The sequence below is a fragment of the Lampetra planeri genome, chromosome 3 (genome assembly GCF_965212315.1).
Source record: "Lampetra planeri chromosome 3, kcLamPlan1.2.h2, whole genome shotgun sequence".
In the NCBI taxonomy this organism is placed as follows: Eukaryota; Metazoa; Chordata; class Hyperoartia; order Petromyzontiformes; family Petromyzontidae; genus Lampetra; species Lampetra planeri.
Window position 1 is genome coordinate 23,534,830 of NC_136109.1, and position 27,218 is coordinate 23,562,047.

Below are 27,218 nucleotides of genomic sequence, written 5' to 3' on the forward strand. Positions count from 1 at the left end.
CGTCGGCCATATCGGGGGGGGAATTTCCATGTTACCACCCCACCGCCTTTCCGACGCGGCGTCACAACCAGTAGCACACGTCGGCCATATCGGTGGGATTTTAACCCAGTCTCTCTCCAAGACTCGCATCGCAGCATATAGCTGTACCGACCGAGCTGAGACCCAGTCTCTCTCCAAGACTCGCATCGCAGCATATAGCTGTACCGACCGAGCTGAGACGACCCAGTCTCTCTCCAAGACTCGCATCGCAGCATATAGCTGTACCGACCAAGCTGAGACGAGCCCATCGTTCACTCATTGCACAACATGCACCCTAACAACTGAGGGATACAGTCCCAACGTAACAGGACAACTCCACCTGAACCTTACGAATCTCCAGCCCACTGTTTCAACGCGCCTCGGAGGGTCTCAACCTCCGAGCCGTCAGGTCAAGCTGTCAGCCATAGCATGACGGGACCACACTCCCCGAGCCATGTGAGCGCACAGCCCACAAGGCTAGACAAGCCACAGAGTGTCTCGATCTCCGGGCTGTCAGGTCAAGCCGTCAGACACAGCATGACGGGACCACACTCCCCGAGCCATGTGAGCGCACAGCCCACTAGGCTAGACAAGCCACGGAGTGTCTCGATCTCCGGGCTGTCAGGTCAAGCCGTCAGCCATTGCATGACGGGACCACACTCTCCGAGCCATGTGAGCGCACAGCCCACTAGGCTAGACATGCCACGGAGTGTTTCAATCTCCGGGCTGTCAGGTCAAGCCGTCAGCCATTGCATGACGGGACCACACTCTCCGAGCCCTGTGAGCGCACAGCCCACTAGGCTAGACATACCACGGAGTGTTTCAATCTCCGGGCTGTCAGGTCAAGCCGTCAGCCATAGCATGACGGGACCACAACATTCATGTTGGACACGCAACTCTCACTGGGCCATCCTGGTCAGGACCTGCGCCCCAAGATAGGTGACAGCCAGCAGCCCAATTCCAAATCCCTGGCAGCATGTCACCATTGCAATTTAACACCATCACAACACAACAATTTGAATTATGATCCCCCACAGAACTGATCCAATGCTGAACAGGTACGCACAATTTGTGACGATCCCGAATATTCAATGGTCACAACAATACACCTCACATCCCGTATCCGTACACATCATCTCCGAGACTCGCATTGCAGCATGCAGCTGTACCAACCGAGTGGAGAGAGCAACGCAATTTGACGGCAATTAACGGAAACGCACCCCCGGTCCATATAGAACACAAGGAGCATTCCCGCACAAAAGACATCATCTGTGCAACAACGGACAGGAACCAACCAGCGAGTTTGAAACAAACCGAACCTGTCATTTCTAAATCCCCTTCAACATTAACCATGGGACTCAGGGCATTCGAATTTTGAGAGCAAAAAAACAATACACAAACCCCAAGAATCGCCGAATTGATTAATACAGTATATGCAGTATACGAAGTTCGTACAGTAAATCGTTTGGCGCAATGCTCCATCCAGTCCCCACATGGCAACACACACAATCAATACTCCAGACAATCCGTACATAGTAAACAATCACAAGCAAGTAGCCAACATTCCATACACTGTTAACAATTCCAAGCAAAGCTCCATACGGTCTGTACATTGGCAACAATGACGATCAAAGTTTCTGACAGTTACACGTGACAATCACGAGCGAAACTCCATACAGTATACACAATAACAATATAACACCACATAACACTCGCACAAGCCAAAATGCAAAAAGAACAGAGGGAAAAACCGTCCGCGAGGAACACAAAACCGGAGAGTCAAACTGAAAAAGTCCCTCCCAGCAGTGTCTCCAACGTCGAAACCCTCTCTTCAATCATGGGCCCCTCTCGCTTTCACCACCGATGCCCTCCCCCGCTCTTCTTACTTCAATGTGGGGAAGGAGGCCCGTAATCACAGGGCTGCAGCGGCGCGCCGCCAGGCCGGCGCAGCACACAAGGCGCAAAAGGCGGGAACGCCGCCATCGCGAAAACACTGCCGCGGTGAAAATGGCGGGAACGCCGCTGTGGGAAGTGCGGGAACGCCCACACGTTGAAATGGCGGGAACGCCGCCGCCGCGGGAACGCTGGCACGTAAAAAAAATGGCGGGACGCCACCACGTTGAAGTGGCGGGAACGCCGGCACGTTGAAGTGGCGGGAAACCCCCGACATGGTGCAAATGGCGGGAACGCCGCCGCAGTGAAATGCAGGAACGCCGGCACCGCCGAAACGGCGCGAACGCCACAGCTGCGTCATCTTGCAATTTCGCCATCACTCACCAACACCCGGCCACTCCCTTGCCACCAGCAGCTGGTCGAGTTGATGAGCGACGTCGCTCCAACTCGCCGTCGATGGCGAGCAGCCCGGGCTCGCAGCCTCCTCCCATGCAGGCTGCAGTCGGCCATCCCCCGGGCACATCACCGGGGCCCCAGACTCCGTGGTCGTCGCAGGGAGAGGCCAGGTGCAACCCACACCGTCCATCCGCACCTCCGGTTGGGTCTTGCACTTCGCTGCCAGCTTTTACACCATGGCAGCGAAGGGTACAGCTTCTTCAAATTAATCAGCGAAAGTTCGATGACCACTTCTACACCAAATGTAGTAGGACCGAATTAGGTGCACACACACGCAGCTTGGAGGCAACACTATTTATTAAACGGTAAGTAACATAACGCTGTACATGAGGTGGTGACCACCTTCCTCAACTCACTAACACTCTGGAACGCGACACAGACTGGACCAGGCAGGCAACGGCCTGCCTGGCCCAGGACGACGACTCGGGACTTGACGACCGAAGATGTCTTCACCTTGGAGTACAGTACAACAGCAGCCTCGCTCTGCGTTCACACCACGCTTATATTTGGTTTGGCGTGGCTGGCTCCGCCCCGGCGTGGCTGGCTCTCTTCAGGCCACGCCTCCCTTCCCAGGACACGCCTCACTTCTTCCACCTCCGGGAGGGTCCGGATCCCTCCACCACGTGACCCCCCAGGCACCCCCTTGGGGCCCCCAGCCTTCGTACGGGCCGACACAGTAGTGACCTTTCTCTGTCACTACACACGTAGTAGGCTTTCCCGACCAATATCATCCATAATGGAGTTCCTTTTGGGTTAGAGCGCGTAAATATATCAATGTGTCGTTAAACCCGCCACCACCCGACACAGCCAACTAGTAAGGGCTGTCACGTAAACAGAACGTGGCCAATTCGTCACTAGTACAGCACACCCGTGTATTGGAGAGCCAAGCCACAACATTTACAATCTGAGTACGACGTTTCGCCAGAAATTACAACTAGCTTCATCAGGCGACAGCCAGATTTGTGGAGAAGTCCACCTGTTTCAAGTAATACATCCAGTGGTTGTGCTGCCGTTGTGATGGCCTGATTCACAATCTGAATTTGCACGTTCACATCCATGTCTGGGATCCAACTCAGCATATCATCTTTATTGATGGGGTCGATAAATCAAGTACCGCTCTGTGGAGAGTCAACTGTGGTCTTCCCTCGGTTTTCCCTATGGAACTGACAGGCCCACCCTAGAATCTCGAATTCCAAACAACTGGCTCGGCTGTAAATACAACCTTAATACTGTTCTCCCTAATTACTAATTTTATGATATTTATTTGTAGGTATATAAAAACATTTTATTAAAATAAATCGAAATAAAGTTGCTGGCAGCAGGCAGTGGCCTGAGCCACGCGGACACCCCAGCGGGAGGACACGTGGTAGGACCCCGAGATAGCGGCAATCTCTTCACAATAATTGGCATCGTCTCGCTGTGCGCTCCCGACTTTATCATCCCTTGTTAGTTTTGCACCATCTTACTCACAACTCCCTTGACGTTCTCGCGAGTACTTTGTGATATAATCCGGTGTTAACTCTGTGCGTTGGCCTGAAAATGGTGAAGCGGCCGAACATTTTGATCACGGGTAAGTCCCACAGACGCGCGGCCTACGACAAATATTCGTGGCCGCGTGGCGAGTAATCTTCGTTCTACTTCTCACGCGATACCCATTTGCACTTCGTACAACCCGCACGTACTTGCTGATGTTAATCCGCTGCTGGGATGAAGGCCTCCAAACTTCGTGCAAATCCGTGGAAGTTTTGTAACCATCCATACTTCACCGCGCTGGTCAATGCGGGATTCCGAAGGCCTTTGCGTGCGCGGGGCACCGTAGGATCGCGGTATTAGTTGATACACTGACTCATTAAACTTGATGTTTCTGCTCAACTTGAGCGTTGATCAAGGATCATCTTCGACGTGCTATCAAGCAAGTCTGCGAAAATTCCACATTAGTATGGCCGGGACCGGTCTCTACAACTGCCTCCGTTTCACTCGCCACAAAGTAGTGAGTGGACTCGTGTCGCTTTATCGACCCTCTGGTCAGAGCGCTCGATTTACAGCCACGAGGTTTGCCAACACAAATCGTGATCGGGGGTGGGCTCGGCCCATCATGCTTTCGGGGTCGATAAATTATGTACGGTACAGGTAATAGAGGTCGTACTTTGTACCGTCACAGACTGCATCTTCCATAAGAATGTGGAATGTGCATCACCAATTTAGTGTCGCCAACAGTCGACGCACACTGACTTTATCATTTTCGATAATCGCTTTAATGATATTGATTAATTGATGTTTGGGGAAGAGCGGTGGCACACTGGTTAGCGCACTGCGCAATGAACCCGGCGATAAGAGTTCGATTCCCAGCCAAGGCTATCATCAGTGGCGAGTGAACCTGCCCTATGTCCCCCTCCCACTTAACCAACATGCACTGACCAGCGTGGTGAAGTATGGTCAAACAACAACCCACAGCGGACAGTGCATGGGAGAGACCTTCATCCGGCAGTAGATTGATCAATGGCTGTGAAAACGTGATAGTGAGTTCTGTGGAAGGTACGTTGTTGATAAATTCATATATTTTATGTTCCTAAAGTACCTTGTAAACAACAGATATCTTGGTAGTTTTTTGTAAAGTTCAGTCTATAATAACTCATTTGTCATCTATGAGCTTGTGCAGGAAACTGCAGCTGCTGTTAGCGTGCACCTATTTATATTTGTGTGGAATCTACAGTGTGCACTACTTAACAATTGGAGCTATGCAGCTGAACTATGACTTTCGTGCATCTATTTTGTGTGTATCCGATGTTTAACCCCGCTTTGTATCTATACTATGGGAGTAGTAACTGCCCTGTGTGTGTGTAACTGCCCTTCGTGCATCTATGCTGTGTGTATCCGATGTTTAACCCCGCATTGTATCTATACTATGGGAGTAGTAACTCTGCCCCCTGTGTTTGTATGTGTGTCACTAGGTACCCCCGGCGTGGGAAAGAGCACCCTGGCGAAAGAGCTCGCCTCCATCACGGGGTTCACCTACCTGTGTGTGGGCGACCTCGCCAAGGAAGGTGAGTGGCGATGCGCTCGGTAGCGACTGAAAGTTGAACGGTGCGAGGTTGACGTGAACTGGTGATGATAAAAAAAACTAAACTCGATTATTTAATTTTGCCAGGTGAGTCCCTACTGAGCTATACGGCTCTTTTTTCAGAAGCAACCTGGCCACAAGTTTCAGTTTTAATTTATTTGGTATAGCCCTGTGAGGCATTCGGCTCTTGAATCGGGTGCAACCGCAACAAACAATAAACAAAAACTTGAATAAGAAAACATCTTAAAGTGATTATGCGCAAACAGAAAAATCCAGGAAATAACTGGCCATGAGTGAGAAATGATAGTTCTAGATTTGAAGCTTTCGTGACTGGAAGGATTCATACTCTTAGGTTTTTTCGGTAAAGTCACGTAGGTAAAAAATAAAATTAATAGAAGTAATAATTATTATTTTATTTCTATTATTACTTCTATAACTTTTATTTTTTACCTACGTGACTTTACCGAAAAAACCTAAGAGTATGAGAAATGATAGCTCAACGAAGTGGCTTATCGTGTGGATATTTATAGCAGCCCAATACTCCTAAACGGATTTGTGTAAATGTGAAGGGAAAAACCAGGGAACTTGGAGAAAAATCCACACGACCACGGGGAGAGAGAGAACATGCTTTCTTCAAATATACAGGCGTCTGAGTCGGGAGCAAACTCCTGACCTGTCTACTAGGCGAGCTAGTTAATATCTCACCAACAATAACTTGGAGCAGGTGGGTGCTGCAGCTTCATATTCAGTGGCCTTCATCTATTCATTAAAAATCGTATTCAACTCTTAAAGAATGAATGTGAAATGCTACTATAGAAACAGAAATTCCACTTAATATTGTTGGGCAGTTGGATATTTTGACTCCTCAAATTCGATTTGCTGGTTAGTTTAACCCGTAAATTTTGCGCAGCTGCTTGTAATCCAAGCGTGGTTTTCTGCAGTAAATAAATGTTCAAGATGCTGCCCAATCCAGAACGCCATGCTTGCATCTGCCTAGCGATTCAAATTGTAATAGTTTACAAAGGCTTTATAGCAAAAGGCATTGTTAGTTTGATAAAATCTCTCGTGTTGCCGAGGTGTAACGTTTTTACGCGATCTTTTTGTTAACGCGTACAGAGCAGCTGTACGATGGCTTTGATGCAGAACTCGACTGTCCCATATTGGACGAAGACCAGGTACTTATCTTTTGGCCACTGCGACACATTCACAAACCGCTTCACGAAATTATTAAAATAACAAGTATAACCCGTAAAAACAAAGTTTTTCACTATAAATCCTTTATATGCGTGGCGGCTAGAGTCCTCTCGTCCTCTGGCTTGAGATGGCTGCCACCTATGGGTCAGATGATTGCATTGCACCATTAAGCAATTGGCAATTAAATATAATATTTTTGTCCTAATAAGTGTAAAATTTTGGGGAAACAATTTCACGAACATTAATTGTCACGCACAACGAGTCTGTGTGGAAAATGTCAGCTCGATTGGATCACGGGAAGTGGGTTAAAAAACGACCGAAAGATTTGCACGGTCATAAGCAAGCGAACTTAATATAAAGGATTTAAAAACAGAAGTCCCCCTGCCGCTCATGTACAAGAACGCCTTCACAATAGCGGTCCCATCAGCTGACGCTCGAATGGGCCCCTCGCTGTTGCCAGGTGGTGGACGAGATGGAGGAAAAGATGGCCGACGGAGGAGTAATCGCGGACTATCATGGCTGTGACTTCTTTCCGGAACGATGGTTCCAAATCATCTTTGTGCTGAGGACAGACAACACGCTGCTCTTTAACCGACTTGAACACAGGTGTGTGTGTTGCTTCATTCCTTCGGTGACCTGTCTCAGCTCTCGTAGACCTTTCTCTCTCTGCCTGCCTACCACCCTGTGTTAATTACACAAATCTATCAAGACGGCAGGCCTAGCTAATGTTGCTCGTTTGCGCAAGTCTTGTGCATCAAAACATTGTTCAAATGCCATGGATAAAGTCGATGGCAGCAATGCATGAGTTAAGAAGATAGGTTATCTCCCTACAGCAAGTGGGTTTTCTCTTGGCTCTCTGCTTTCCTTCAACGTGTAAAATATTCCGTGATTAAAGGGGGCAAACATCCATCAAGGACATTGATGTTATTTTAAGAATCCTGGGATGTGTGGGAATTTTATTGAAGTGTAACAGTCTGAATTAATCTTATTGCCCAAGCCTTTTAATTGTATCCATGCTTCCTTGCCCAAATCACTGCTAAATCTGACTGTCGTAGCAGTAAAATAACACTGGTCAACAAAAAAAAAACATTTTTTTCTGGCCTGGACTTTTGCAGCTGTTTTAGACTAATTTCAGGGTGCTGATTCAAAATCTGATCTCAGATTTGCTATATCACATCTCATTTTATGCTATCGGCATACCCCATTTTTATTGATTTTACCCGAAATTAACTCTGTCACTTATGATTGCAAGTTGTTGCGAGTCAGTGACTGCTTTAGTGTTAATATATGGTGCTGTATTTTTAGGATAGTGTGTTTATAATATCATTTTATGTAGATATCCACATTTATTTAATATTTTTCTTCTGCAGTTTGTATTGAAAATGCAATATTTGGAATCAGCACCCCAAAATTACCTTAAACCGTTGGAATACCTTATGCCAGAAAAAGTGTGTTGACCAGTGTAATCCTTTGAATTACGAGTAAACTGAATACCACCACATCTTGCAGACGCCGTAACATTTCGGTCGCCAGCAACTGCATATGTGTGTGCGCATGCTCGCAGGGGTTACAGCGGCCGCAAGCTGGAGGAGAACGTGCAATGCGAGATCTTTCAGACCATCTATGAGGAGGCCATGGAGTCGTACCGTGCCGAAATAGTTCACCAGCTGCCCAGCAACAACCCCGATGACCTGGAGCGCAACCTGCTGCAGATCCAGGCCTGGCTGCAGAAGTGGATGCTCGACAATAACTGAGGCGATTGTTGTCTGATGAGCGTTTTGCGATCTGATCAGTTACTTATTATTTACAGAAAGTGTTGAGAATCAGAACGTCAACTGATTGGGTGGCACGCAGGAGCCCCGCTGCAACGTTCGGAATCGATGACAACGCTTGGATCGTGCCTTTTCTCTTTGCGGTCATAAATTCACCGCCTTTCCTTTCACTGTGTAGGAATAAAGAAATCGGTCGGATGATTCATCGCCACCTATTTGAAGCCTGCACCACTTACATTGATTGGCAAGACGGAGGTTATTGCTGCCTGTGTTTAGTTTCTTTGCGCTTGGGTGCTTGCGAGTCTTTGCCATTGACATTGCGGGATATGCTGTGTGTGTGTGCAGCAGAGACCACACACTCGAGGTGTGCAGCATATGGTCTGGAATGCTTTGAAACGCACATTTCGAGGTAAGATTGACAAAGGCACTGGAATGATGGGCCTTGCATTAGGCATTTGTAAATAGTGCAGTTCATGAGTTTATTTTAGTTTTATCTTTGGATTGTCGTGGCTTACGATTATCATTGACTTTGTTCTAATTTAATTATGTGGCATGTGCCTTGTTGAGTTGCGAGACCCTGCCGATAAAGTCCTAAAGATTGCTGCGTTTGAATGCAGCCATTCGTACAAGTTGTACATACATAAGACTTCGTCGGTGCAATTAATATTCAAGGCACAATCAGCTTTGAACGCTGAACAAACAGAAATAAGGCTTATACTTTTATGACCCCTGGCAGTCTTGTACGAGCAGACTTGAATTGCCACCACCATTTGTTAAAATTTGCCATTTCTTAAAACTTGTTTTATTTTTCAATCGTGATAAAGTCATTATGCTATTCATATAGCACAGGATAAATATGACGATTTGTACATGTATAGTTATATAGTGCTTTGTATTTCTACGTGAATCATTTGTGTTTACAATGCAATATACATGTACAGCCCATTATTAATTTACTGCTGGATGATGTTCTTTGCATTGGGATTTTGGCCATACTTCCCCATTCTGGTCTGTGGATTGAAGCTTGGAAGTACAGTACAACAATCTGTTACTGCACTATCCTCTTCAACCCATAACATGAAATATGAACATGTATATTTTTATATGTACACTATATTTCAGAGGTACAGAAGGTAATATGCGGATGTAGACTGTGTATTACACGACGTGAATTATATTGAGACTTTCACATCTTGTACGATAAGGGACATTCAGATCCTGGCAGTCCCGCCAACCCACCTGGGTGGCGCTGGTGACAGAATCCTCGTCAAATCTGATAGAATATTCCAGAAGTATCTTCCATTACAACATCGGTCATGCATGACAAGTTCTTAAGGTTGAGGATAACTTACTAGAAATCAGGATTTTTGTTTCCCGCTTCTGGTCACGGTTTTGGAAAGAATGTGCATGGTCACTCGTTGAATACAGTACATGGATACGTGTGCTTAACTGACATGTGTATGGATTGTAATATGTATAAAGGATGTGTCACATTAAAGCTTCCTGAACTGGATTTTGATGACTGGTGCTCTGTAAATGTGATGTCACAACTATTTTCCTGCTTCGTTATTGGGTAACATTCAATACATGTACGCAATGTTTCACTAAAATTCTTATTAACCTTCCATCACCTGATAGGATGGTCACGTCAATAAAGAAATATGTTGGCTATGAAAACCTACATTGTAACTTCAGGTTTATGTGACCACAACTGCGATGTGAAAAGCATTTTGTGACAAGATAACGGTTTTCTACTGGGATAGGTGGAACAAATAGTCCAACTCGGCCAATGTCGTTCATGTAACCATAGAAGACGTGCAGAATGATATACATATATAAGCATATGTACTGCATAATCTACATATATTATGCTGCTGACATGTAAACAAAATACAGTAGTTGGATCCAGGATTGGAAGAATGTGTGTGTGCAGGCATTCACTCAAGTGCTTTGTGTGCGAGGCTCGTGTGCGCAGTCTGCCACGTGACCCTGAAAGCAGGTCTAACCCCATGCGAAAGTTCGTTGGTGGCATTGTGTCTTCGTTCTGGCCAATTTCATGTCCACGCGGGATGAGCGTGGCGAGTGGATGCGGCAGCAGCCAATGGGAAGGGGAGGTGGGGAGAACTTCCGCTGCGCTGAATGCGAAACACGTGGGAGTGGCTTTTTTGCGTCGGCTGAGCGACGTCGACATGAATTTTAAGTCGACAAGTGTGCGCATGCAAAGCCACGGGGTGTGATGTGGCTCGGTAACGTCCTGCGTCGGCGGAATTGTGAGTCCTGTCGCTTTAGTGGGGCGTTTTCACAATGGAACTCGCATCGGCTTCATAGGGGTCTGGCTCAACTTGCCTACCTGCCCAACATGTAACGATATGGGGGGGGGGGGGGGGAGTGACTTGGTTACTCATGCCACAGATTGCTGCATGGATGCTAACACTCATGCTGCGAGCAGCGCGTTTACAGTTATATGCAACTTTCTGCACCGTTAAACAGCTGCACTTTATAGGGCGTAAACTGCTGTGTCCTGCATCATTTAAATGAAGTTCCGGGCTTGACCACTTCTCGCATGGTATAACTTATTTATGCGAGTTTTTTGTGCAATTACAGAGTATCCTTGCCTTTACATGATATCGTACAATGCGGTGCCTTGACACTGCACATTTAGTCTCATTTGTAAGTGCAAAAAGGGAGATTCTGTTTAAATATCTATTTTCAGGTCGATATTTACATCTCGGTTTACATTCTAAAGTGACAATTTTACACGTGGAATTATATTTTTAGTTGTAAACTAAATTCCCATTTCTAGTGATTTGCTCATCACAAAGCTGCCTGGTTAAGGGGCAGTTTACGAGTAATTGGAAGTTACTGCTGGTATCAAGACCCAAATTCCAGCTTTTAATATTACCCAACTAAAACTGTCCCTGTGAATAATACATTCTTTGCCCAAAGACATAATTGATCTTAATATAATTGATCAGCTCACGCCTTTGAGTAAAGCCAATTAGACAATATTTGCATGTGCATGCATTTGTCAACAGCTACATTTAAAAAATATTTTGTTCTCAAAATAAATGTTGTTTTCCCAGTTGGTAGTACGGGTGGGCAACGTGTTTTGAGTCACCAAACAGATGCACACACACGCACGTTTAATTTCTCGACGGTGATCTCGGAAATCTCGCAGGGCTCCCGACAGATGGAGAACGGTGCTGGGGTACACAGCATCGCGGCTCGCTTCATCGCAGCTGAGAGATCTCTTGGCTTCTGCCACGCGCTCGTAATGAGGCCATTTGAGTCCGATTAAATGTTCGCGTTGCCAAATTAATGGAGGCACCCCCCGGGCAACTCTGCCTGCACCTTCCTCACCCAGACGGGTTGCTTTGTGTCGGTTTCCCTCGCCCGCTGACCGACACATCCAAAATGTCATGGCCCTACTACTGCTACTACATCATTGCCGATGACCTTTGGGGGGGTGCTGTGGAGGTGGCTGTGTGGCGTTGCTGGTGATAGACCATCAAACCACACAATTTCGTATTATGTGTCGTCTTATACATGCAGCTGTATCTCAAGTGGCTAAACAAAACGTTGGGTCAGGTTCATCGCAAGTAAAAAGGTGGCTTCCGTATATCTACTGTCCTGTATACACCTGTATAATTTTCGTTTTACAAGAGATGAGGCAGTCATATGCAGAGCGGAAGAGGAATGCCTTGAGCCCGAACGCTTCCAGGCTGGCTTGAACAAGGACAAGGGATTCAATAGCACGGATGACTGGGAGAAGAGAGTTTGTGCTGGGGCACAAGAGAGAGGGAGGATCAAGCTATGTCAGTCACAGAGATGATGTTGCTGTACATGGTGGGTTTAACAAGGAAGGACAGGGTGAGAAATGAAGAAGTGAGAGGAAGACTCAAGGTGGTAGAAATCACAGAGGTGAGAGAAACGGCTCTGGTGTGGTTCGGTCATGTGGAGAGGCAGCAGGAAAATGATGTGGGTCAGACGATGCAAGTGGAAGGCAGAAGAAGAGGTGGGGCGATGTGGTGCGATCGGAGACGGTGGCCCGAGGAGCGATAAGAGAGATGGCGCAGGGCAGGGCAGTGTGGAGAAGGTTGGCAAGGACAACGGACCCAACATGAGTGGGACAAACGCGTGTAAGAAGAAGAAGAAGATTGGGAGATGAGGGTTTCAGACGAGTGTATTGAGCCTGGGTAGTAGTCGACTGAGCAGCCTCCCCCACTTAGCGATTGGCTGACAGGGTGCTTTGACAGAAAACCTTGGTTGTCGAAGCGGATAGTCCGTGGCATCGGGGAGACTGAATTTCGAGGGCGCAGCAAAGTTCCAATATTCACTTGGCATTCCAATAGGGCAATTGGAACCTTGTGTGTGCGTGTGTGTGCTGGCAATACCCACTTGGCATTCAAACATTGTGCAAGCTAAAGGCAAATAATCTTGCAGAAGAAGCGAGCGCGCGTATACGCGTGCGCGCCGCTTCGATCCCCACCGATAGTTTAATCGTGGCGGGGGGCAATAATCATCTTAACGATCAAGTCGCTTGACCTGCTCGATAATTAAAGGCACGCGCAGATCATTAAAGCGGGATGAATGTGAATGGTGCAGGGCGCTCAATCGCGATGTTTTCTGCTCTTCGCGGGGAACGTGCGCGGAGTACGAACGACGAGAGTATTCAGGAGGAGCCTAGAATCGATCGTTCAGGTGCATTCACGGACAGACAGGGCCCGATTAACGGTGGCGAGATGTTAACTGCATCGTTTGGCATGCAGGAGATCGTGGGTTCGATTTCCGACCCTGACGCCTGCTGGATATTTGGAGTTTGCGCGTCTCTCGCCCCGTGGTCGCGTTGATTTTACTCCGGCTCCTCCGGGTTTTCCCCTCCACATTTATAATCAACATCACGCATTTGGAGCATTCGGTTGCTGTACATTTACACGTGGTAAGCCACTTCGTTAAAATTAAAGATAGTTTATAGTTTCATAAAATAAATGATACAATTTTATGCTTCACGTTTATTTTGTGTGTAACCAGGTGAGAGCTCCAAAGAGACCCCGGATAGTCTAATTTGCATGAGTCACCATGGTCACATAATAATATTTTGTTTTTACAATGGTGCAAATACAATCGCGTCGCTCGACTATACATGCTGTAGGTCATCGGGTATTTAATGCCATAACGTGCCTGTATAGAGGCTGTATTACCTTAATCCCTCACAAGGATATGAATATACAAAGAAGGGCCCCAAAATACTAAAACAGCTCAGGGCCCCCCATTAAATTTAATCCGGCCCCGTGAACTTCTCTACTGAAAAAGACACAGTTTGGTCTCGATTAATCCCCGTGTACACGTGCATCCGTTCTGTTACCCAACTGCTACGTGAAGGCTCACCCCGCTGCATGCGCCGTCGTGAAGCCGATTTGACCATACTTCACCACGCTAGCCAGTTCTTGCCAGTCGGTATAAAAGGCGTGGGAGCGTAGGCGCCGGGGCATTGTGCAAGTGGAACCGTAAGCCATTGCTCCACTGCCATCTGCTGACGACGTGTCCTCTGCGATCGGAACGTGGAATGTCCACTAGTCTCGCCTTCACCCCTCAACCAGAGCCGCAGACGAGCGGCCTGGGTTCTCTTGGTGAGCCACCAACCCCCAAAGGGCCGAATCCCGCGGGCGCCGCTTGGCCGCTACGGCCCGCGGCACAAATCGAATTGGGTCGTAAATCTCGGCGTGACCCGAGGCATCTCACGGGTCCATACCAGACACAACCTACTACACCGGCCCGCCCACCCCTGTTTCCCCCACACCCAGGGATTCATTTCTCAAACGTAGAATAATTTGCTGGGCTATACCCAAACCAACACCCCCATCCCCAATGGAGGGCTTATTTTCCGGAGCCCAGCCCCGGACAGCTTCGGCTGAATTTGAGCCCTGCCCCACACCAGCCCAGGCACCGACCCGCACCATCCCTGAGCTGAGCTGGAGCTGTTGTTGCTGTTTTGGAGGTGAAGAATCTGCACAACACCGTCGCCGCAAGTCCACGCGGTGGTCATGGGTGGAGTTTGCAGGGGAGGGGGCACGGAGGGGGGGGGGGAGACCCCGCCCAAACTGGACACCTCCATTAATTTATTTTAGTAGTTTACAATTACGATTTAATTAACTGTATGCACCCGCGATTCCTAATGTGAGCGACAAAGCGAACCACTGCCCCCCCCCCCCCCCCCCCAAATATAGAAGTCAAACTCCGCCTATGGCGATGATTGATCAGGGATAGGGGCAGAATAGCACTTTCAAGTAGCGGCACATCGACACGCACGCACACAACAAAAGCCCTCCTCGGCCACTTGAGTCATCACGATAGGCCATTGTTAGCGGGATGGGTGATTGGGTGGTGGTGTTGGTGGTGGTGGCGACGGTGGCGGATTTAGAACACCGAGCAGTTCATGGAGAACACTGCTCCCTCTCGCCTCCCTCCCCATCCCATCACCAGAGGTGACGTCGTTTATCTCACTCGGAGGTCCCCGTGCCTGCGAGGCGGGGTTGGTGGCAACGAGAGGCCGCCCGTACGGACGGAGGAGCCCCCCCCCCACCCCCCCCCCGTGAGTTGTGGTTGGAAGGGAAGAGAGGGAGGTGGAGGTTGGGGTTGAAGGGGGCGAGGAGTTGGGGGTAGCGGTGATCAAAACACCATCAATCAGAGGCGGTCAGGGACAAGGTATAAATTATACATCTGTTAATAAAGATGTCGCGCAGACAGGGTGCATATGTAGTGAAGAAAACCGTGTATCACGTTGGAGAGACGTGTTCGCTGGGGACGGTGTGGGTGGGTGTACAATGCGCAGGGTGGACGGGATGAGTGGCGCTGGGCGGTGCACGAACCGCGTCGCGACACGCGCCCGCCCGAGTTCGACTCTCAGCCACGGATTAAAGCCAGCGGCGAGTGATGTTCGACCGCTGCTGTTCATACCACGCAGCCCTTTGGCCAACCCGCACTGACCTGCCCGGTGGAACATCGCCAAACGACCTTCATAGCGATACGGCGTGGGGGGAATATTCCATCCAGCAGTGGATTGACAAGGATCCAAAAAGTACGTTGATCGCAATGACATCCAAGTTCTTTATGCGCTCCCCCCCCAACCAGGCGCGCCACGGCTCCCGTGGCGTCTGCGCGTAATTAATTCCCACTTTGGTATTTCTGCTGGGCAGTCATTGGAAATATAATTATTGCCGTCGATTGCACGATTAATGTCCATGCAGATATATCACTCGGGGGGTATACACATTGGGTCGATATTGCACCAGTGGTATCAACGGGTACACACACACGTGTTGGCCGAGCAGCAGGTCGCGTCCGGTGGGGTAAATTGTGGGTAGCGCCCCCCACCCCTCCCACCTTCCAAGACGTTTGTCCTCCGTGGAAGAGTAGGCCAAATGTCCCACGCAGCTGGTAGCAGGAGGCTATACCAGCACAGACGCGAGCAAGCATTCGCAGGGCTGGAGCTCCACCTCTTACCACATGTATCTTGACTGCACACGATGCACCATGTGCGTGTATGTATGCATGTTGAACTTCTTTCGCGCCGTACGTAGCCGACCGTATCGTCATCATCAAGGACAGCAGCCCTCTTGTCAATCCACTGCTGGATGAGGACCTCTCACCGCCGTGCGGCTCGCGCGTGGGGAGTCATTTGACCGTCCTGATCACAGCACCGCCTATTTTCTTGCACATCCAGCTACCTGCCTACTCACCCCATGAGCACTCAACCCCGCCCCCCCACACCCCACACACTCGTGAGGTATAAAGCGAGAGAGCGTGTGAAATTAACAGCTCGCCTGCAAATCGACTGGCATCGTAAATTGGCGCAAAAGCCCTTGGCCGGGCGCTCAGTTTACGAGCGATGTGGGACGGAGGATGGGAGGGAGAGAGGGAGGGAGAGAAGCGTTGCGAAGGGATGGTGAACGAGGTGCATGGTGGATGGAGGGGGTGGTGGGGGTGGCGGTGGTGAGGATGGTGAGAGTGATGGATGAGCAGAACGCCGTGCGGCTAAAGCGCAGCAAGTTGGCACATTCGGGGGCACCGCTGGTGCATCTGCCAGTCATCTCAGTCAGTCAACCCATGGCACTTGGGTTCTGTCCCGTGATCTCCTGCCAGCAGATGGCCTTAGACACTTCACGTGGCCTCGGAGCGCACCTAGCCTGGCACAGGCGCCGTAGTGTCGTCACCGCTGCTGAGTGACGAACGGCGGCAGTTGTTGTTTGTGTGATTGTAGGAAGAGGGGGCTGGTGTCATATATTCGGTATGTATGTTGAACTTCTTTCACACCGCACGTAGCCAACCGTGCTAATCGGAGATGCGGTATATGTGACAAGCTAGATAGCTACGTCTTGACTTAAAAGCTTTCGTGACTGCAGGAATTCATATTCTTTGGGTCTGTCGGTAAAGTCACGTAGATAGGTGATTTTCTTTGAACCTATCTACGTGACTTTACCGAAATACCCAAAGAATATAGAAAGCTACGATGGCACGACGGCAGAACATCGTTCAGCGAGGCGTCGATGGATCGTGTTTGTAAGCCTTGAAAATGATCGATTGGTATTGTATACAATGCATTGTTATTGTATATAATAACAATTTATACAATAACAATGTATTGGTATTGTATACAATACATTGTTATTGTATTGTATACAATACCAATGTATACAATAACAATGTATTGTATACAATACATTGGTATTCTATATAATAACAATGTATTGTATACAATACCAATGTATATAATACCAATGTATTGTATACATATATAATAACAATGTATTGTATACAATACCAATGTAGTGTAACAGCGCCGGCTGCTGGGCAGCAGCGGCAACTGTGGTGGACAGAGTGCGCACGCCGGTGAGCCACGGGTGTGTTTGGCAGAGCGGAGGAACTCGGGCGAGGGTCACGGAGGACCCCGTCTGGAGGCCCCTGGAACCTGCTGGCGGGGATGGAGAAGCGAGGCGTGGTCAGGGCGGAGCCAGGCCGCGCTGGGGGTATAAAAGGAGCCGAGAGCGGGGAGCTCGGGGCCGTCGGTTTTGAGATTGGATCGTCTCGTCGCTGCCCTCTCCGCTAGATATTGCGTTGCAGGAAAGTTGCTGGTTTATCTCATTCGGCGCCGTCAGTGTTAGACGGCTCGTGCTGTGTACAGGCTCGGCTAAGCGACTGCGGAGATTGTGTGTGGACGAGACCGTGAATGTTGATAATAAAGAAGGTGCCTCCTACACACCTTGTTCTCCGAATCGCTGACACTACAGCTGTATGCACGTCGGTCACGAGAGGCGTTGAAGTGCAATTTTGTTTGCGATGGATCGGCGGTGCAGTGCACTGCACCGTGAGCTCGGCCACCTGAGTTCGATCGCCGGTCACGGCTACGCATCAGCGGCGAGTGGTATCTGTGCCGGTCCTTTCACACCATCCCACTCCACCAACCAGACCTGGCCAGCGTGGTGAAGTATGGTCAAACAACCTCACGTGAGCACCAAACACGACTTCGTCCAGTCGTGAGTTTACATAACGGACTGTCATTAATGTACAGTTTGTATCATTCACCCGCTTTATTCTTTGAAAAAAGGTATCTATTTGTTTTTTGGACATCTTAACTACTGTTTTATTGTCAAAAATCGTAAACCCTATATTCTTACTGGCTTTGCAATTCACTTTTCTTTTTATTCGAACATGAATTTTCTCGAAGCATGGGTTTCATCTGCAATGCCAGGCCAGGTTAAACAACTACTCATGCGCATGATCAAATTCTGTGTTCACATGCGCTCATGCTGTAGTGTGGGGAGCGGTAGTGTTGTCGTTAGCGCGCCGCGCGATGAACCCGGCGATCCAAACTCGATTCCCGTTCACGGCCAACACCAGTGACAATTATCTGCACCGGTCGACTCAGCCTCAAATGAGTACCTGATGCGGTGTGTAAACATCGCCACTAGGGAGACGAAGGCGGACGGGCGTGGTTCTGGCCACACGCCCACTTCGTGTGCCGTGCCGGCATTCATAGGCGCTCCTCGCTATCAGCACTTGCCCCAAAAGTATGCTAAGGCTGTACGGGGGATCTTTGTTTCTGTCATGCTGTACCATTCCGTGTACACGTCAGTGCGGACGGCCACCGTTGACGGATGGCCACGTGGCGGGCCGACCCTGATGAATGGAGACCTCTCAGGCGTACCTGTAATGAAGAGCTCGCCGGTGGACGAATCTCATTTGGCGATATCGCTCCCTGCGGAGGTCGGGCCGGCCAGAGTAATTGAAAATGAGGCCACGTGACGCCTTTGCATGCGACCACCGACATATATAGCAGTGGCGTGATGGCACACGGGCGTGCGGAGAGGTGTGTGTGTGTGTGCGCGCGTCTGTGTATGTCTGTGTGTGTGAGCGGGGAGCGTTAGTGTAGTGGTTAGCGCTACGCTGCGCTACGAAGCCGGCGGTCCGAGTTCAATTTACGCTTGCGGCCAACACCGGTGACGATTATCAGAACCGGTCGTGGGCCTTCCCTAGGTCGACTCAGCCTCAAATGAGTACCTGGTGCGGCGTGTTAAACATCGCCACCGGGGAGGCAAATGCGGCCGGGCGTGGTGCTGGCCACCCACCCCCTCGTGTGCCGTGCCTACCTTCATAGATGCCCGCTAATAGTACTTGTCCAAACAATCTGTTAAGGCTATATGGGGGATCCTTGTCTTGTGTGTGTTTGAGGGGCCGTAGTTTAGTGGTCAGCGCGCTGTGCTTCGAACCAACCAATCGACCCGAGTTGGTTCACTGCTCACGATCAACATCAGTGGAGTATATCTAATCCGTTCCGAAGCCGGAGAACTCCGTGCCAACGGGGCTTGTGGTGGAATTCATCTCGAAAATATTAGAACCGTGCGATAATCGATAGTCTATCCCTAACCCTAACGCCACTCTCGCACAACACAGCGCTCTTATTATTCAAATGCAAGCCACCCGAGATGCAAACGTGGAAAGTCATGAACCATCATGGGGTGGTGGAACAGCGACGTAAAGGGGATTCATTCATTCATCGTGTCGTTTAAGAGCCTCAATTATTAGGCGAGACAGACGTGCGCGGAGTGGTGTGCACGCGCGCACGTGTGCGTCATTGCACCGTGTCTTCTGTCAATCCACAGCGGGGAGAGCAGTGGCGTGCAAGTGTGGGTGGTGGCCGCGGCTGAGCTGCGAGTTAGATTCCCGGCACCCGATATCAAAAGCGGCCCACTCTCTCTCTCGCTCCCTCCGCCTCCACCATCCCCGAACTGACGAGCGTGATGAAGTATTGTGTCGTCGTGACGCCTCCTCGACCGAAAACGGAGACCTTCCCGAATTAAGGAGACCTTCCTTAATTATTGCATTAAACATCAAAGCTAGTCACATCACCTCCTCCTGCAGGCCTTAACAAAGAACATGTTCTCAATTTCTCCTCAAATTTCGTAGATTCCAACCACACATACTTTGGGGTGAGGGTCCAAGACACGATCCTATTGACAATATTTGCGTGACCTGCAGGGAATCTAACCGAGAGGGCCTGGTTTGTAGGGCAGTGCATTAGCCATTGCAAGATAAATATCCTCCGTTTAGCCTTAACATACTTTTGGTGCAAGTGCTGTTGGTGAGCCCCTATGAAGGCCGGCTTGGCACACGAAGAAGTTGGTTGCCAGCACCACGCACGGCCGGTCGTCTTTATCTTCCGAGTAGCGATGTTTATACATCCCACCAGGTACTCGTCTGAGTCGACCTAGGAAAGGTTCAGGACTGGTTCAGATAATTGCCACTGGTGTTGGCCGTGAGCGGGAGTCGAACTCGGGTCAGCCGGATTCGTAGTGCAGCGCGCTAACCGCTGTACCACCACTACCCCCCCCACCCATCCATTCATCTACCCAGTAACCTACCATCCACACACACATCTACCCACCCATCCATCCTTACACCTACCCACATACCCAGACATACAGTCCACACAACCCTCCACATTCACACCTATCACACACACACACACAGAGCCATCGGCAACCTACCCAGCCGCCCATACGCAAATCCACCCACGCGCCCAATCGCACACCCACCCAGACACCCACACAACCCTCCACAACCGAACCTACGTGCACTTACGCATACGCACACTTGTCCATATATCAGCCCATGCATCCTTCGCAACAACTACCCAGCCACCAACCACCCCGCACGCACTCATCCTACCCATGCACCCACCCACATCCACCCACCCATACCCACACCCACCCACCCACACTCACGCAGTGACTCGAGCCCAACACAGGCGGCTGGCTACGTGAGCCGGAGCTGTACGCAGAGTCGGGGAGGAGCGCAGTGGCAGTGGCAGCGGCGGGCGGAGGGGTGTTGGTGCTGGGTGGGAGAATTCCACGTCGCGGCGGACAAGGCGGACAGCCACCGGGGGGGTCCGCTCGGCCAGACAGACGGGCAGACAGCGGGGAGGGGGGGGGGTCACGGGGGTCAGATAGACGAGCGAGGGGATAAGCGAAGGAGGTAAGGGGGGGGGGGGGGTCCAGGACCGGGGGTCACGATGTCCGAAGCCAGCAACGCGCGCATGACCCGGGCCGCTCGGCGGCAGAAGACGGTGAGGAAGAAGTCGGTGAGTCTGCGTCTCCTCGCAGCTTACGAGGATGATCACGACGGCAGGTGAGTGTGTGTGTGTGTACGCGTGTGTGCGTGTAGACGCGTGTGTGTGAGCACGCGTGTGTGTGTGTGAGCACGCGTGTGTGTGTGTGTACGCGTGTGTGCGTGAACACGTGTGTGTGTGTGTACGCGTGTGAGAGTGTGTGTGAGGAGCGGTGGCGTAGCGGTTAGCGCTACGCTGCGCTACGAACCCGGCGACCCGAGTTCGATTCCCGCTCACGGCCAAAATCAGTGACGATTGTCTGAACCGGTCCTGGGCCTCCCCTTGGTCGACTCAGCCTCAAATGAGTACCTGCTGCGGTGTGTAAACATCGCCACTGGGGGAAACAAAGGTGGCCGGGAGTGGTGCTGGCCACCCACCCCCTCGTGTGCCATTCTGAGCTTCATAGGCGCTCGCTAACAGCACTTTCCCCAACAGTCTGTTACAGGCTATACGGGGAATCTTTGCCTTTGTGTGAGAATGTACGGCTGGGTGTGTACACAGTAATTGTGTGAGCGTGATTGTGTATGACTATGTGTATGTATGTGTGAGACGGTGTTATTGTGTAACTGTGTGTGCTATTGTGTGACTGTGTGTTTGTGTCGTGGTTAGCGGATTAGCACGCTGTGTTACGAACTCAACCACCCGAGTTCGATTCCCGCTCACAACCACCAACACCAGTGACGAACATGTGAACCGGTCCGGGGCCTCCCCCTAGGTCGACTCAGCCTGAAATGAGTACCTGGTGCGATGTGTAAACATCGCCACCATACGGAGACAAAGCCGGCCGAGCGTGGTTCTGGCCACCCACCCCCTCGTGTTGCTGTGCCGATCTTCATAGGAGCTCGCAAACAGCCCTTGTCACGTATACCGCTATACGGGGGATCTTATGTGTGTATTTATAATCCTGTGCACAAAGAATTGTACATATATATATCACATTAAGTGTGAGAAATATGATGCATATTGATTATGCTTGAAAGGTTGTGCAATATGGATTTGTATATGTGATATTGTGTATTTGATATACCGTATATTATTGCGTTATGTTTCTCTATAATTGTGTCTATAGCGGGGAGCTGTGGCTAGCGCATTGCTATACGGGGGATCCCACCTGATGACGGAGACTTGTGTTGCCTCCGAAACGTCGTGATTTTTTATTTTATTTTATTTTATTTTCATTCATTTTGATGTTTTACCTACGTGACTTTACCGAAAAAACCTAAGAAGATGATTCCTTGCAGTCACGAAAGCTTCAAATCTAGAATTAGCGCATTGCTTTTTACGAATCCGAAAATGTGAGTTAGATTCCCGGCCATGTCTGATGTCAGCGGTGAGTGACATCTGAATGAAGAATGGTATCATGCACAGGCGGAGGAGTCAACCTATGCGGGAAGAGCCCGAGAGCTGGATATCAATGATATAGCTACAATGTTTTTCACACTCTTTTGGGCCGGTGTAATGTCGTGGTTTACAACGGGGGTTAGCAACCCAGAATATCTCAAGAGCCACAACGCACTCGATTGATTTAACGCCACGAATCAGTCCTCAAATAGCCTACAAGCGGCTCCGAAGCTGCAGTTTGCCGACCCTTGGTTTCGGAGGTACACCCCACGTATGTATACGTTTCAAGAATAGCGTCAACGCAATAAAAGTACAACTGTAGGCAAGTTGAGTCGCGAGCAAATTGCATACAAGACATACACCGACAGCTTTATGGAAACGAATCATTACAATGCCATACCTTTAGTCCATTATCAATACAAGGTCCTTCCTGTATTAATCAGTAGAGGATATTTGACCATACTTCACCACGATGGTCAGTGCTGGTTGGTGAAGGAGTAGTTGGGTGGGACAGACGGAACCGGCTTAGACATCACTCGCCACTGGTGTTCATCGTCGCTTGGCTGGCTAGCCGTTCACAAATCGCGCAGTGCGCTAACCACCGCGCCACCGCTCCACCGCATTAACTACAACCCCGAATAACAGTTAACGATGACGATAACTCCAAGCTATACAGAATTAAGGAGCGAGCGTGGGTCAAAACATAACCGCGCATCGACGGAGATAATTGCTCATAGATTATATTTTTTTCTCAAGATAAACAAGAGTATTAAAGTCCATTATTATTTACGGCCTTGCATTGATCGCCCAGGTGGTGACCCTGTGTGTGGCATTGGAATGGAGAAACACCAAATGATGCCTATTACGCGGAATAATCTAGATCGATTGATTTCCCGAGCTGGGGGGCAATTACCATTTTAATTGTTTTTCTTTCCCCCCCCTCTATGCGTTTGTCACAATCACATGCGGCCAAGAGACGCGTAATTCACTTGGGGGGGGGGGCGGCGAGTGGTGGTGCAGTGGTTAGCACACTGCGCTATGAACCCTGGCGATCTGAGTTCAGTTGATTCCTATGCCACGGCTAACATCGGTGGCGAGTGATAGATGAACCGATCTTGATCACGCACACTGCCCCCACCACCCCACCACCCCACCCCTTGATTGGCACCTTCACCAACCCGCACTGACCACAGCGGTGAAATATGGTCAAAGAACCCCCTCGCTCGAATGACCGATACGATATGGGGAGGCCTTCGTCCAGATATTATTTGTAAAAAAAATTCAAATGTGCTTATATTCACCAATGGTGTTAGGAGTGGCACTGCAGTACATATTAATATTCCAATTGGTGGCTCCGATGTTGTTAAAACTGAACTGCTTTTCCTGTACTTTAAAATACAGCATTAGATTCCGATACATTTCCACGAGTCTTATGAACATAAATAAATGGACACCAATGAGAGGAAAGTTCTATTATCGATGTGATCAATGTTTTGCTTTTGATATAAAATGGGGTCTGTATAGAATTCGACGATAATTCTTCTTCTCTATTTGATGTCATCAACGTTCTCGATTGGATGTGACAACGGTTCTGTATCAGAAGTGACCAACTCTCTCCGTATGAGATGTGAGAAGGGTTCTCTATTGGATGTGACAATGGTTCGAGTTTGGATAGGAAGAGCGACAACACAGTAGGTTGTGGCCGTTGTGCTCCCATAAGTGATGTATGTCATCAGCCATATTCTAACTAACAGCAAGCCTGGTCGAGATTTACACCTCACATCACAGCTATCCTCATCATCAGTCTACGCCGTTGTCACAATCTTCATCACAATCATCATCACAATCATCATCACAATCATCATCGTCGTCACCACTATCACAGCGGTTGCGATGTTTCTCCAGGGGCTCGGATGATGATGGAGGACTCGGGGACACGCAGGCGGAGTGGAGTGACCAGGAGGAGATCATGCAGAACATCCAGATCCAGAAGGACATCATCGCCAACATCCGTTGCCGGCCCTGGCCAATGAAGCAAAAGCTTAAAGTGCTCAAGTGCGTGATTGCTGGTCCCAGACTGCATCACGGATGTGATTATTGAGGAGGCCACGTGGCCCAGGGCACAGTGCGTGCTGAGCTGGCACTGCTGAGAACCTGGGTTTAAATTCAGGTTTCAGTGATCAGCTGACCGTCATTAAACTGGGTTCTCGGGCAGAGTGAGTTGATGGCCTCAGCCCAGCCACCAATTACCGAAAACCTTCACCACACATACAAAATGTGGGTTTACACTCAATTTTCGGCAAAATTCCTGCTGAAGAATTGAAAAAGATCAGTTTCACGGTTATTTAATGACCATGAGTAGTGTATCTGGTGCGAAGTGGAAATATCGCTACTGGAGAGACAAAGGCGGCCGGGCGTTGTGCTGGCCACCCACCCCCTCGTGTGCCATGCCGGCCTTCATAGGCGCTACTCGCTAACGGCACTTGCCCCGACAGTCTGTTAAGGCTACACAGGGGATCTTTGTCTTGTCTTCGCTGCGCAGGCAAGCCCGTCAGATTGTGGAGAAATACGAGGGCCGCTTGACCAAGACGCGTGGATACCAGGCGGCAGGAGTGGCGGTACGTTCACGTTTGCTGGGTTCTCAAAACAGCTGATATCACACCTCCATTCTCTCCCTTGGTGTACACACAAAAGTGTGCAGGAAGTGCAAATCCGCAACGGCCCACGGGCCAGAGCGGCCCAGATGCGGGGCTATGAAAAAAGGGGAAGACAGACAGGGGGTCCCTTTTTAAATCCTTTATATTAAGTTCGCTTGCTTGCTTAGGACCGTGCAAATCTTTCGGTCATTTTTTAACCCACTTCCCGTGATCCAATCGAGCTGACATTTTGCACACAGACTCGTTGTGCGTGACAATGCATTTTCGTGAAAAAAAATTCCAAAATTTTACACTGTTTAGGGAATTTTTTTAAATATTTAATTACCAATTGTTTAATGCTGCAAGACAATCATCTGACCCATAGGTGGCAGCCATCTCAAGCCAGAGGACGAGAGGACTCTAGCCGCCCCGATGCCACGCATATAAAGGATTTATAGTGAAAAACTTTACGGGTTTACTTGTAATTCGTTGTGCCAGGGCCCTTGCTCACTATGCTACACCACTACTACTAAAACTATTTTGATGTATACCAGGTAAGGCCCACTAAGCCATATAGCTTTTTATTAGAAGTGACCTGGCCACAAATGATAGCTCAATTAAGTGACTTATCACGTGGGAATGTATAGCAGCCAAATACACATGTTTCTAAATCTTGGAGGGGAAAACGGGAGGACCCAGAAAAAAATCCACACGACCACGGGAAAATATATTATAGGCGTCAGGGTCGGGATCGGACCCACGACTTCCTGTATATCCCACTCCCACCTTCACATCCTCAAGTTCCACCTTCTCACCCATTGCTACCCCTTACTACGATTTGTCCATCATGATTTGGGATCGAGATTATATTCGGGGTAAAACATCAAACCCCAGCCACCTATACGGAACGGTACACAAGCTAATTTTTTGATAATAACAGATATAAACATGATACATTTTTTGATAATAACAGATATAAACATGATAATTTGTTGTATCTCCACATGTATATATAAAAAATGTCCATCGGCCAATTGGATTTCAATACATATTATGCAGCAGAAATTATATAACTAGCAACAAATGCTGCTGCATAATATTTGTCTGTAAAGCCAATAAGGCTGATGGACTAACCCCTTTTTAATATACAGTATGTGGAGATACCCAACTCCGTATTAGAAAACTGGGTCTGTCCATCATGAGGTCACAGAGCGGGGCCCCCTTGATTAAAGCAGTGGAGGGTGAGTGAGGGTCACGGAAGCTTCACATTTGTCAGCTGGCATTAAGGCACGCATATTGGGGGTTAAGGCCACTTTTTGTGATTTAAGGACCCATTTAAATGCTGAGTGACCACCCCCCCTCCCTCCCCACAAGCACTGGTTTTGTTGATCGTTAAAAAAGTGTCTTTGCTCAGCGAGCGATCTGACATCTTCATTGGAGGTTTGAGCAGTCATTGGTTGCGGGATGGCGGGTGTGGGTGCATCGGCGAGTGAAGAGTGGGGGGCGGTATCAGCAGTAGCAGTGAAATCGCACTTCCCTGCTTCCACGGCGCTCCCGATTTTTTTTCATTTTAAAGCCCGACACCGAAGCCTTGGGCTCTCGGCTATAAATCGCTGCTCCGTGCAGCGAGCATTATCAGGGCGCCATAAAAAAACGGAATGGGAAAAAAATAAAAATAAAATAAAAACATCCGCAAGGCTTGCTGAATGCGTACAAATGTGTATTCATGCTCACGGGCAGAACCGAGTAGATGCCTGTTTTACGTCTCGGGCACGGTCGTCTTGAAGTGAGGACACGGACAGATGCACTTTCTGCGTAGCAACAGCATCCTCCGTATGTATATATATAGATTTATACACGGTATTCACGATAAGGACTACATATTTTCTGGAGCTCAGCCGCAGACGGCTCCGGCTGGCATTAAATCCTCTACATGTCCCCGCGCTACACAGCTGCGCGGTATGTTTTAGTGGCAGAAGGCAGATCGGAACACCTGTGAAAAGGAAGTATCATCATCATCGTTGTCGTCAGTTGTGGTCACTGCCAATTCCGACATGCCAGATAGGCCCTGGGACAAGGATCCTCCAACTGAACATTGAGGCGCTCTCCCATGCGGCGTGCGAGTATCTTTACACGTAACATTGATGTCCTGACGCTCCAAAAAACCCACGTCTTGGATACCC

The 27,218-nt window shown here is 49.2% G+C and overlaps 2 protein-coding genes across 2 annotated transcripts in view; both read left to right on the plus strand.

Moving 5' to 3' along the window:
• Window positions 1–3,748: 3,748 nt before the first annotated feature.
• AK6 (adenylate kinase 6) lies at window positions 3,749–9,907 on the plus strand. The gene is made up of 5 exons (XM_078624256.1): window positions 3,749–3,937; window positions 5,319–5,411; window positions 6,545–6,603; window positions 7,083–7,228; window positions 8,187–9,907. Exons 1-5 carry the CDS (start codon window positions 3,907–3,909, stop codon window positions 8,374–8,376), a joined length of 519 nt encoding a protein of 172 aa, XP_078480382.1. The 5' UTR covers window positions 3,749–3,906; the 3' UTR covers window positions 8,377–9,907.
• An 11,055-nt stretch (window positions 9,908–20,962) lies between these two features.
• The window catches only part of LOC144734740 (uncharacterized), a 34,533-nt gene continuing 28,277 nt past the window's right edge, over window positions 20,963–27,218 (plus strand). The window contains exons 1-3 of the mRNA XM_078617089.1: window positions 20,963–21,078; window positions 24,305–24,454; window positions 24,942–25,017. Coding sequence (XP_078473215.1) covers window positions 20,963–21,078; window positions 24,305–24,454; window positions 24,942–25,017 — 342 coding nt within the window. The remainder of the gene's footprint in view (window positions 21,079–24,304; window positions 24,455–24,941; window positions 25,018–27,218) is intronic.